The sequence below is a fragment of the Mastomys coucha genome, unplaced genomic scaffold, assembly GCF_008632895.1.
Source record: "Mastomys coucha isolate ucsf_1 unplaced genomic scaffold, UCSF_Mcou_1 pScaffold5, whole genome shotgun sequence".
Lineage (NCBI taxonomy): Eukaryota > Metazoa > Chordata > Mammalia > Rodentia > Muridae > Mastomys > Mastomys coucha.
In genome coordinates, this window is record NW_022196911.1 from 1,726,003 (window position 1) to 1,739,801 (window position 13,799).

General features: G+C 42.0%; 1 protein-coding gene across 4 annotated transcripts in view; it reads left to right on the plus strand.

The window, feature by feature from the left end:
- Positions 1-13,799, plus strand: part of Esr1 (estrogen receptor 1) — a 381,713-nt gene that overhangs the window by 336,877 nt on the left and 31,037 nt on the right. For all 4 annotated transcript variants that reach the window (XM_031354125.1, XM_031354128.1, XM_031354126.1 and 1 more), the window contains exon 7: positions 6,604-6,737. In XM_031354125.1, the coding sequence (XP_031209985.1) occupies positions 6,604-6,737 (134 nt within the window). The remainder of the gene's footprint in view (positions 1-6,603; positions 6,738-13,799) is intronic.

A 13,799-nucleotide genomic window follows, 5' to 3' on the forward strand; every position in this document is an offset into this window, starting at 1 on the left:
AAGACAAGCATCCTTCTCCAGAGACAGTTTACCTTATGTTGACACAGACCTAGAATGTCGCAACTATTGTAGGCTGGCTGGCAGTGAGACCCAGGGTAATCATGCACCCTCCCCTTCAGCACTGAGATTACAGGTACACCAGCACATAGAGCTAACACTTTACTGACGGGGTCATCTCTGCAGCCTCAAGTCTGATTTTTTATCTCCTTCTTAGTCATTTAGTTTCCTTTATACAAGTTATGGTTGGGCACCTTAAGGGTGTTGAAATGATGTGTATGAATGGGAAGCTTTGTTTTTGTGTTGCACTTTGCCATGAGAGCAAGGGATGATTGTTCCTCTGTCACTGTGGATCTTTGAAGAAAGCCGACATCTAAAGATGCTCAAGTTCCTTGTATACAGTGGTGTGGTATTTCCATGTAATCTATCCATAGCCTCACCCGTCCTGTCCATCTTCAGAATACATGAGATGCAGATGCAGATACTATCTATTTAAGTGGTTACTGTAGTATATTTTCTAGGGGAAAAATGACCAGGAGACAGACCTCATGCTCAGCACAGAAGTTTCCATCACAGGCTGACAAGACAGTTGAGGGTTGATAGAGTCTGGAGGTGTAGGAACCAAGGGGGCTAACTATCATCTGTAAGCTGAGCAGTTCTACTGGGCCTTTTCATACTCAAGGTTCTTTTCAATTTCATCTCTTTATACTTCATTAAGACAGAAATGGTTAGCACTGGCATCCTTGTAAGCCTGTCTGTGCTTGGTTTCCCTTCCTTCCCTTCAGCTCTTGCTTGAAGATCATTTGAATTCCATCTGCATTCACTGTGTACTTCCTTCCTAATGGCGGCACAGAGTCTGCCGCCTGCCATCATTCTGACCACTACTACAGGAATGCTGCCTGCCTTGCAAGTTACTCCAGACCAATGAGTTTGCAGCACAGTAGCAGGACCCGCTCTTGCTATGTCGTCTGCTTTTCTGGTAACTTATCATTATAAAAGGAAGTATCATGTATTGTCCTATTCTTCAAGTGCCAATTTACTCCTGACTGTGCCTTGGCTTATATATTCCTTATTGCATTTCCAGTCCAATATGAATGGCTCTGCCTCTGACAAACTGGTTCAAAGCCACACAGTCAGTAAGCAGTGTCACCAAGAGTCAAACCCAGATAGCTGGATTCCAGCATCCGAAGCACTTTCTTTTAATAGTTTACACCTTTTGAGATTTTATCACATGCCAGTGTCAGGGCTTTCTTGCATATTACACATATTTGAATCACTCAAATATGTGAATATTCATGTAATCAGCCTATTTCAGATCATGTGCTTCATGGAAGATCAAGTAGCATTGGAAATACAGGATTTTTTAAAACAATACACTTGGTCTCACCTCTGTTGATTTTAAATGGCTTCTTAATTTGTGACCCCATTTTCTGAGCATGTTGTACATTTTGTTTTCAAAACAACTCAATGTTAAATATTCGTTTATTGTTTTATTAAATGCTTTATGTTGATCTCCTGGGCCTTCTCAGATGCCATTTTACAGAAAGAGAACTTTTCATTCTGTAGGATGAGTTTTCCTTAAGATGTACAGTGCAGTGTGGGTCATCGGAGGTCTTTGTTCCTCCCAAGGCTTGTGAAAAACAAGACTTTCAATTTTATAGAGGAGAAACTTTCAGAACATGCTATGAGCAAATTCTTTCTCAAGTCTTGCTCCTTCCCCCATGACTGAAGGGCAAACAGATCACATTTGAAGAAAGTAAGTGGCTGAACAAAGCTCCCCACAAGGGGATTCTGAGGTGCGCCAAGAGTCACATTGATATGATACCTCGAGGAGCTGGCCATAGCAGCATGTCACGTCTCACAGTGGGAGTCCTGGGTGGGTCTGCCTGCTAAACTCCTCTGATCTATGACTGATGCTGTGCTTCCTTTAAGAATTTGTTTTTTTTTTTTCCATGCCCCATGTGTTTCTCAGCCTCAGCCTTGAGAGCATTTCATGGATTTAGGCTGACCTTGTCTTACAGTCATATCAATTCTAGCTTCATTGTTATTCCATCCATTTCTGGAACTTCTGGTGCATCTGTTCATTTGAAAACTAAATTCATTGACCGAGTCTGATTTTTCTCCTTAATGTTAACATGGAACATTATGGCAGGACTTTGAAAAGAAGCTCTGACAACAACTTCCAAGGATGTCAGACAACTGGGAGGGATTCCTTTATGTCAGGCAGGTGACAACAGTCTACCTTCAGTGTCCACACCAATCTGTGCTGGCACACAGGCTGATGCAAAGCTTATTCACTGGATCATCAAGCACTAGCAGTAATGAAAGACCCATAGGTACTACCCCATCATTCAGTGAGCAGGATTCAGCCGGGATTCTGTGATGTACTGTGATATAATGAAAGCATGGTAGTAATAAATTCTACTTAGTTCACCAGAGGTAGGTGGCTCTAGTGTTTACACTCAGTTGATCCCTTGGAAAGGGGAAGTGAGTTCATTATTATCAAGGTGTCAGCACAAACTTCACACAGCCTCTCATGGCATGGTGTGAATAATTTCAGTGTCACGGCATTCATTATTCCCCAAGAAGCTCTCAAAGTTCAGACTCAGACTCCCAAACATGAAGCATGTATATTTGTACAGTTGGAAGGGCATTGAGATTATGTCTCTGAGGTTAGTGGTCACTGTGCTCCTTCCACATGCCCTAAACACACATACACACACACACACACACACACACACACAAAACATATATACTACAACTACACACAATGCACATGCTACACAAATACACATAACACATACACTACATATACACAGCACACACACATGACATGTGCGCACACACATACACTACATACCACACACTACACACACATAACATGTGCACATACACATCACATATGTACCACACATACTCTATGAACATACACACACCCTACACACCACATACATACCACACACACCACATACACTACACGAACACACATCACAAACACACTACATAGCACACACACATGACATGTGCACATACATACCACACATACTACATGAACACACACATACCACATACATACATACATACTACATGCACACACCACATACATACCACGCATCACACACACACACACACACACACACACACACACACACACACACACCCCTGAGGACTGAGTTGAGCATCTGAGAAATGTACCATTTTTAGCCTCTTCCAGGTACTGAGGAATGAGCACCATGTCTCTCCAGGTACTAATAGCTGCTTGGAAATAACAGGGTAGCCAGGGAGAAGGGGCTGCAGGAGTTAAGAAAAGCTCCTTGCGGGGAAATGTGGGAGACTTTTGAGAAGGGAGAACTGTTAAACCTTTCCTTTCTCAGTTTCTGAGCTGAACTTTTGCTCACAGCAGGTGAGCACAGGCTCCCTCCCACATGCAGGCTCCCTCCCCTGCCGCTGTGCAGTCTGTTAAGTAAACAGAGACATTACACTGAGAAAGGAACATTTCTCTATTTTGGCTGTGAGTTGTTATTTTTAAAGCTTCATCCTCCAAACATTTCCCCCATCTTTGTTTATTCTTTTCACTAGAAAGAAGATGTACTACTTTAAAAAAAAATTCAGCCAGGGAACAAGAAAAGCCAACCTGTAGTCCGCACTCTCTAACCAAGGCCAAGAAAGCCTTCCTTCCCTGTGCCTACCAGTCCCACCCCCAGAGTCCAGAAGGGTACCTTTCCCAGGCTCCTCTCTGCTTGAAGTGAATGCCTGTTTATCCAGATTTCCAGTCAAAGAGAATGCATGGGGCACTTGTGGTACTCAGACTCAATGTCCAACCACTCTCTGGAAGACACATCTCTCTATTTGTCAATGTGTCTCTGCCAGATACTTACACTCCGTCGCATAGGAAAAACGTAGCATAGGAAAATGCAGTAAAATTAGTCTGAGAAGACGAAACCACTTGCTTCAATACTTCTCCGGTTGCGTCGGGGGAACTTACTGTTGTGTGCAGAGACTCTCTATGCCTCCTATGGGAATATATCCACTTCATTGTATTTATCTTTTTCCTTGTCACCTTGCTTCCATTCTTGATATGTTATCAGTACTCGTGCCTCGTGCCTTTCTTGTCCTACTTATTCTGATATGTAGGCCAATTAATGGTACAAAAGAGTTCCTCTATAAGCTTTGTGGGATGAGTTAAAAATAGAACAAGAAGGGAAAATAAGAGGAATTGTGTCTTCAGTGTTCTTTTCTCTGGTCAGTAGAGTTGTTTGGTCTGCCTTACCAGTTTAGGTCTAAATTCCCTGATGTGAAATGTGAGAAAAAGCAACACATTAACCTTGCTGGACAGGAACAAATATATCGAAAGTATCTTGTATATTTCAGGTCAGTGTGAATAAAGGTGTTTTGATTAGTAAGTGGCACTAATAATCACTTGCTGCCTGCAAGAAAAATAGTAAGCTCAGTCCAGTCTTACCAGTCACTCCACAGTGAGTCCCAAAAGCTTTTGGCACAACCCTGTGAGTAGAGGGAAATCTGATGAATTCTGTTCCTTAAACGTGTGAGTATAGGGTATGTAGGTATACCTCAATGGAGTTGTCAGAAAAATGAATGTAGCTCAGAAGATCAAAGACTGAAACAAAGAAGGGTGGAACTTCTTTTGTAGAAATAAACATATTTTATTTTTCTGAGAATTTTCATATGCTACCAAATGGAGAGTGATCCACTCAAGCAAAAGATACTGTTCTAGAACAACAAATGGGAAGTTGATGTGCAATAAGTATTTTGTAGGAAAAAAAGGGCCAAGAACAAAATAAAAAGAAATATATGACAAACGATGAAAAAATACCTCTAACATAAACTGCTATAATATACAAAGAGTTCTTATAATCAATATGAATGTGACCCAGTACTCCAAAGGGAAAATGTAGACAAAGGATAAGATGAAGAAGGTCATAGGAAATTGTCATGTTAATGTACATGGGGCTGCCAGTGTAGCTTAGTAGTAAACTGTGTTTTTAGCATGTAAGATGTCTACATATAAGCCTCAGAATTTAAAAAAAGAAAACTATTTTTCTATCTATTTTTGTATTTATAGATATATTTTTGGATGTTATATATAAGTAGTTCACCAAAATTAATAATATATACATGTCCTTTTGCATAGGGTTTTTAATTCCAGAAGTGTGTTTTATAGTTTCCTGTACATGACATGAGAGGCAAGCATGAGGGTTATTACTGAATTATTGTAACAGCATGACACTTGAAACTAAACCAAATGTCAACAAAGAAGGAGGCAGTTCACAAGATTTCCACCACATTCCACCTGGCAGTAATTTGATTAGCAGTGGACCATGTGTATAACATGCAACACGTGCCCCGAGAGTATAGCGTCACTCAGTGAGGTCACAAATATTTTAGTTGAAGAGCACTCCATGAGATTCACATAATGACAGAATTGCCTAATTAATGATGCATTTCTCAGAATGTATTCCTTTCAAAGGACACATGATTGCTGGGCATTTTGTTCGTGTTAAGTTATTTCCCCTGTTGACAAGAGAAGAGAACTCTGAGACAGAAGCAAAATCCAGTGCTCATGAGTGCATTCATGCTTATGCCTGAAGTGCTTTTTAAAAGGGCCTAATAAATGTTTACATAAGCAAGACTTTAACTTTTTCCCTCTATTTTCAGTTCTCCAAATACATCATGCTCAGAATGAGTGAATTTCTTTCACATATAGTATCTCTTTTCATTTAGCAACTAACCCAATAGGTAAGACGCAGGTGCATGTGATAGCCCCTTGACCTTGCTCATTTGCTAGTTGTTAATACTGAGATTAAAATCAGAATGTAACGTGAATAAATAATAAATAAATAAGCAAACAAATAAATGAAAAAATCTTGATACCAACTCTATTGTACAAGATAAAACCATGATTCACCCCAAGTGATATAGAACAAGTCCTTGGCCAACAATTCCTAACTCTTCCAAATTTATTCTGTGTCTCCTCCTTAAGTCCAGTGTACCACTCTGTGCCCTTTCATGCTCAGGTCTGCCTGTCCTCCAGTCATGCATTTTCACTTACTGATTGAACCCCGACTTTCTTGGGATGAACTTGAACAGCCCTCACTTGCAATCCCCTATAGCACAAATGACCCTAGCCCAACCACACAGTCCCTATTTGCTGGAGTTTTTCTGGTCCTCAAGATTATCTCAAGGCACATCAGAAGGAGACACTGTATATCAATAGAGAGTATCTTAGAACACGGGACTGTTTTCCATCCCTATAGCAAGGACAATGTCTAGAACATAGTAGCCGATCTATAGTCACACCCAACCCTCAAGCATCTTTGATTACCTGAAAGCCACACATCTCCACATTCATCATAGCAGACTTGGCCATTGACCAGCAGAACTCTCATAATCATTTTAAGGCTTTGTTGATTAAAAACATTTTTTTTTCTGCCTTGTTTTCTCAAATATAAATGAATGTTCCCACTTGGTGCAAGAAAGTGAGCTGCCAATGGTTGCTACAGTTTTGAGCCTGGGGGATCAGGATGTGATCCATACATCTTGCAGAGTTTTCTGTGCTTTAATGCTTTTTAACATTTGTCTTCATAGGAATCAAGGTAAATGTGTGGAAGGCATGGTGGAGATCTTTGACATGTTGCTGGCGACATCGAGTCGGTTCCGCATGATGAACCTGCAGGGAGAAGAGTTTGTGTGCCTCAAATCAATCATTTTGCTTAATTCTGGTGAGTTGCCAATCTGGCAGAATTGCTGGGCTCTAGGGAGAAATATTCACTTGTAAATTTTTTTCAACTAGATCCAGTTTACAAGATAGAAAGTTTAATGTTATATATCGAATGAAATGACATATTTTAAGTAACATTTCATCACCTAATTAGATATCAGAACCATATTGATCAGGTATGGTGCATGAAAAATGATAATTGAGGTTGTCTCCTGATCTTTTATTGATATATTTTCATCCTTGCACACATCGGGACTGCTTTTCTTTGCTTATGTATCTGTAGATAGTTGCACATTAAAATGGACCTAGCCCAGGGGCTGGCCCTTATAAGTTACAACACAGGCCCTAGCTGCATAGCTCAGCTGTGGAGTGTGCCATTAGCATGCTCAAGCATCTGGGTTCGATGCCTAGCACCGATAAGAAAAAATAATGCCATCAAGATATTAAAGAGGCTTATTGGAGACAGAACATGTATCTTCTGGTTGAAGCTGATTGGTTAGAGGTGCACTTAGCTTAAAGATGTAGACAAAAATAAACAAAGCAGTCCTCAAATGATGGGATAAGGAATGCAGTGGACAATGCTTCCGTTCATGCATTTCATTTTGTCTAAGTGGCTCATGGTCCTCGGCTACGGAGTAGATTTGTTTAGATGCTCTGTTTGTTTCCCTCCTCTCCTCCCCTCCCCTCCCCTTCCCTCCCCTTCCATCCCTTCCTCTCCTCTCCTCTCCTCTCCCCTCCTTCCCTCTCCTCTCATCTACCCTCTCTTCCCCTCCCCTCCCCTCCCCTCCTCTCCCCTCCCCTCTTCTCCTCTCCTCTTCCTCTGTAGTAAAGTTAGCTGTTAAATTGCCCAGGCAGGAATTGTGGCTCAGCCTCAGTTAGTACTCTCACCCTTCTGGCCCCTCTAAGGGCCAGCCATCTAGATCTGCAACCCACAGGCACACTAAGCTCAAGCTCCCTGTCTGCTGCATAGTAGACACACTTAACCAGGGACCTTTGTCATGAAGCCCCCGTTTCTTGAATCTCAGTGTCACCCTCAGGTAGAAATCACATGTCTTCTCAAATTTTGGCCTGATTCAGTTCCTCACCCCACCATGCTCGGTCTCGGATTTCTTAAGACTGAGCGACAGTGTAGTCACACACAGAGAGTATCAGTTCTCTTTCCACAAGGTCCATCTCCTCCTCATGACCCAAAGGCCCCATCTCCCCCAAATGACAATTTCCCACTCCGGTTCCCCAACAACTCTAGATAGCCATATTCCTCAGTAGTTATCACGGCAATCATCGTCCCTTATCAACTGAGAAATGGAAATTGGTACTATTACACTAGGCAAGGCCTGAATTGGGGAATGAAGTTCCATGATAGAATAATATGAGGCGATAGGCACTCAGGAAGTGATTACACGCCATTCAAGTTTCTAGTCCCACTCACACGCATTGTGCATCTTCATTTGAGTCATTTGTCCTGCACGTTGAAGGGTTCAGATCCCACAATGGCTCTTTATTGGATGTCAGTTCTGGGAGTAGAGCCACTCGCTTACACAGCGCCAGGTCCTGATCCCACTCCTTCAGTGGAAGGCTGGCAAGTGTAGACAGGCTGCATGTGGGCAATCTATTAACTTCAAGGAGAGCATGCTAAACAAGTGTTGGAAACTTATTATTATTATTATTATTATTATTATTATTATTATTCCCACTCTAATTAAAAGAGAATAACCCAGACAGGAAGTAAGAGTTATAAAATGAGCACAGTGGATACATGTAGACATGAAAACTGTGCCCCACATATCTGCATAGCTTTTCCTGATATTTTGGTGGTTTTTTTTCTGTTCTTACAACAGCATGGATATATTTTTTAATATTATGCAAAAAATTAAAAGCACAACTCTAGATTTGGGGGCTCTGAATTTTTACAACTCATTGAATTTCCCACTGCAGAACTGGGTTCCCAGCTCAATCTTTTTAGATAAGCCTTCACATACTGTCTTCGTCTCTTCTGTCTATCTCCAGAGCTCTAGGCTCATGCTTCCTCTTAGAGGGGTGAGCCACTGTTTGGCAATCAGAAGCTCTGTGCTTACGCTTGCTCTTAAAGGGGTGGACCACTGCTTGGAAATCAAAGGCTCCATGTACCGCAGAGTTGATAGTTGTATTTTTGTGTGATGTTGGGTAGCAGCTTGTCTGAACCATCAAGGACAGTACTACGGGCTCAGGAGAGCTGTAATGAAAACAGCAGCAGCTGACCAGCCGGCACAGACAGAACCACTCTTCTCACCACAAAAGTGAGCTGTGCTCTGGAAAGACAGGTCTGTGCCTCACACAGTTCCTAGTGTCTGCTATTGTTCTTGGAAAAGCAAAGGGGAAGGATGAGACACGATGGGCCAGTACTAGGAAATAAAGAGAAATAAAAGTACAATAAAAAGAAACCTGCCCCAACACACACACACACATACACACACACACACACACGACACACATGGACACACACAGACTCACACACACACACACACACACACACACACAACTTAAGGAGTTCCAGGTGTTTCTAAACCCTTAACCAACTCACTACCTTTGTGCTGGGACAACTCCTTACTTATCTTGAGACAAAGCCACACAGGCTGGGATTAAGGGAACTTGGTTAGAAGATCCCAGGCCTTCCTTGGCTAAGCCTGGGGGTTGGAAAGAAGCTCACATTTCAGTCTGAGTCTCTGAAGGCCAGTTCTGAGAAAGTTGCTCATAGTGGCCGTGGTTTTGAGGCAGAATCAGGAGAAATGAAGGGTTTCTTTGAGGGACTGCTCAGAATGTCTTTCTAGAAGCCACAAGAGGATCTCCAAAGGCCAGAATTTCCACAGATGATCTCTTCATAACTGTTTAGAAGGCGTTTAACACAATTTCTGTGTGAGTTGGAATGATTTCTTTGCTTACCAAAGCTCAAGATCATCTATAGGACAACCACAGAGTCCACATCAAAGGAGAGAGGTGGTCTTGCTTAATCCAGACAGGCCTTAGTAAAAAAATAAAAAATAAAAAATCAGTGACAGCTTCAAGGCTTTCTGAGAAGTATCTGGAGGAAATCCAAGAGGAGGCGTAGGAGAAAGGGAACAGATGTGTTCAGGGCAGGGCTCTGAGGAGGAGCGGAAGTGAGGGGACGATTCTGAGGAACATGTGTGAGACCTGGATACATTCTTCCTCCTGTCCAGTGTAACCTCAGTTCTTCTTCAAGATCATTCAGACACGCCCACGTCCTGGAGACCAGCTCCCTACTAAATCCTCCTTCTCTTGATTGTTTGGCTTCTTAGTAGCACATTATTTAGCATTTCAAGAGCTGGTTGATTTTAATATTTTTACTCAAAGAAATTTCACTCATTTCTTCAATAATTCTATATTTATTGCAGTCTCACTAGGATCTTTTTTTTTCTTTTTTCTTTGCACCACTCGGCTTCTCCTTTTTTAAAGATTTTATTTATGTATATGAATACACTGCAGCTGCCTTCAGACACACACCAGAAGAGGGCATCAGATCCCATTACAGATGGTTGTGAGCCACCATGTGGTTGCTGGGATTTGAATTCAGGACCTGTGGAAGAGCAGTCGGTGCTCTTAACCACTGAGCCATCTCCAGCCCTCTCACTAGGATCTTTATTCCAAACATATCCAAATGAATGTTCTGGTGTGTGTGTGTGTGTGTGTGTTTCTTTCTTTAACTGGAATCATTCTTTGTTTAGATGTGTATTTCCCAATTTCCCAAAGTGGTTCATTGTTCATTTTGTGTTTCTCATGGTCTTGGGGCCACATACTATCAAGAGATATTGCTTCGTTACTCGTTAATAGAAGCTTTGCTGGACATTGCTGGGGTTTGGGCTGGAAAAGTTTCATCTTGCTAGCCTCTCCTTCCCACTCTGAAGTACCTGCCTTCCCTGTGGACTTTCTTAGCACCTTGCTTTGTATTGACGTCAGCAGTTCATGGAGCAGGGGCAGCCTCAGGCAACGAAAGCTGTCCATGTCAAAGGTGAGAGCCTGGCTTCTGTTGAGTAGACCTCAGCTTTGAAGAACACAGTGTTTTAGTTTAAAGTTCCCCACACAGGCTTCCAAAGAAGTGGAAAGACTCAAGTAACAGGGACTGTAGTAGCTACCTGGAGACTTTGTTTGCCTGGACCCTGTTTGTTTACATGTTAGAAGGACCTTGATCGTGTTGGTTTGACTTTATGTTGAAAGACCACAGTGGCAAGACTGAAGGACCACTGCTCGGTGCTTGCTCCTTTATTGTCTTCTTAGCCTTATGCCCCTTCCAAATCCACTCCCAGGCAGAACTTTCCTTTGTCACCGAGTGTTCCCCAAGCCTCAGGAAATTCATGTACTGAAGCTTTGAGTGTATACATTTATCATCTCTCAGGAATGTGCAGTTTAACCTTCAAGTCAACTTGACAATGATGTCTATCATTTCTAGAACCATCTCTTTTCTTTCATGTGTGTGCGCGCGCACACACACAGATACACACACACATACACACACACACACAGACACACACACATACACACATACACACATACACCCCTACAATTCTGTATATTGTATCCTGGGGAGCCTTTCTCACTTCTGTCTCTGCTAATTAATCCAGTGGAGCTCAGAAAGCTTCTCCAGTTCCTAGTTCTAGCTCTTTGTGCTGCCTTACTCCGGACCCTCTCTCTTCTGACTCTGACCCACAAGCTAATTCTAGCTACCCAGAAGTCTCAGGACAGCAAGCCCAGCAGGCTTTCTGGTTGTTCCTGGAAGGGCTTATGCTATTGAAACTTGACACCTGTCATTGCCTCTTCATCTCAATTTCAATGTCCAATGATATTTGTCTTTCAGTGAATTGGATAACAAAACTGAGTAAGAGCTGGAACACACAGACAACTAAAAACCCAAGGGGGAAAAAGAAATTCGAGAAACCAAATGACAAAATCTCTAACTGTATGATGCTGGTGCTCATTGAGGGAGACAAGGCAAGGTTGAGGAAGATCATACATGTTACCCATACATTCTAGGAGCATGGCAGCTCTCTTCTGCTTCCTGGTTGTTTTGTTAATATGTGTGTCTTGTTTTCACGGTGCCCTCATGGAAAGCACATGAGGCAAAAGCTGATGAAGGCCTGTTTGCCTTTGTTCCATCCGTGAGTGGCCACATTCTCTTTAGAGAAACATTTATTTCACGATGAATTATAACAAGTTTCCAGCACAGAGAGTGTTCCTCCAGCCCCCAACCCCCTTGTTCTGGATTATTTGTACTCTGTATTGTTAGACAACTACTTGGGAGCATTTGGATTTTCAAGTTGAGAAATGAAACAATGATTCAGAGAGGCTCTATATTTAGATAAAAGAACATTTAACAACCATATGACTTTCAACATCAAGGATTCATTAAGTTTCTGCCATTGAAGGTTTCTGACAAGAGCAGGCCTTGGAAATCACAACTGGCCACATTCTCAGGGATGCCAATGTTGCAACGTCAGGGAGTATTCTCTTCTATTCTCTCTTGACTTTTTTGTGATGCCAAGTGTCCTTTCCACAGAGTCTGCTTATTGTCATTATTTTGAGATGAATGGCACTTCACAGTTGCCAAGTGGTTTGTGATTGGTCCCTCTGACTGAATTCTGCAGGCAGCCAAGTCCACTCAACTTCTGGAGTCTTTCTATTGTCACAACTTCTGATACAACCTTAAACCTCTTGAGTGATAATGGTTTTCCTGCCAGTGTCCTGAGACCTGATCTCTGTTTTCAGAAAGGTCTAGAATTTAGAGAATGGACTCTGCTATTTATTTGATGGGTGGAGACCCTAGATAAGCTACTTCCATAACTCTAATGGGCACACCAGTACTCAGCAAGCCCAAGGTCTCAGAACTCCCATAGCTACTGAAAGAATGTCCATACAGGCAGTGCAGGGCCTTGTCTTGCTCCTTACATGTAGACACAGGTGAACACTAGTGTTTTCTCCACAGCTTCCAAACACAAACACCTTCCTTTGTGTCCTTATAAAAGAATCCCTCTTAGCAGAAGAAATAAGAGTAACTAGTATTGTAGAATAAATGCCCAACAGAACATCCAAGGCAGGTTCTCATCCCTGCCATTCACAGTGGAGGGTCCACCCACACAATAAACACTTGCAAGTTGACGATGTATATGTCTGAGTTGGTGGCTCAGATCCTGGGCGTTCTTTTAAAGGTCTCAGAGCTTCTGAGAACTGGGGAAGCTGACTGTATGAATTACTTTTCTCATTGTTTTGACAGACACCTGTCCAAAGGAAGTTAAAGTTTACAGTAGCTTAGTCTAAGGGTGACATTGTGACAGGAAAGCCATGACAGTAGTAGCGAGAGGAAGCACACTAGTATGGGAACTGAGATCGGTCATGGTGATCTAAGTTCCCATAGCCTTCAGAGAATAACACAGAGAGTTCTGGTTTTCAATATGACATGTTAAAATTTAATTCCATTAGGAGGTAATAAGATGGGGAAAGTCAATTTGACTGTGGTATGTACAGATGGGGCTTTTGAAAGGTTCCTGGGACTAGATAAAGCCATCAAGATGGCATTCTATAATTAAATACTGGTAGCTTTATAAAAAGGAAAGACAGGATTCAAAGTTTGCACATAGGTGCACTCTTCATATGTCTTGCCATATGATACCATGCACTACTTTGGGTCCTGCAGCATGAAAAGCATAATTATATATGACTTCTAATCCTTGGAGCAGAACTTGGAGGCATAACAGAACTTTTGTCTTTCTGGTTTACCCAGTCCAGGCTCTTATGGTGGTAGCAACAGAAAATGAACTGACGGACACTTGGTACAAGCAGGTCCTCAAAGTAAGGGAATGACTTTGGGACAGGATCCAGAGCAGAACATGGAAGAATTAGGAAGATCAAGAAAGGAGAGAATTATGAGCTGTTTTAGGAAGACTAGGAAGCTAGATTGTTATAAGGAGTATATAAAAGAAAAGGCTAGCCCTGTTAGACTATTGAAAGAACTTCACTGCATTATGCCCAGGCCCTAAGATTGTATGGAAGGCTAAAGTTAAAAAGTGATTGGCCAGAT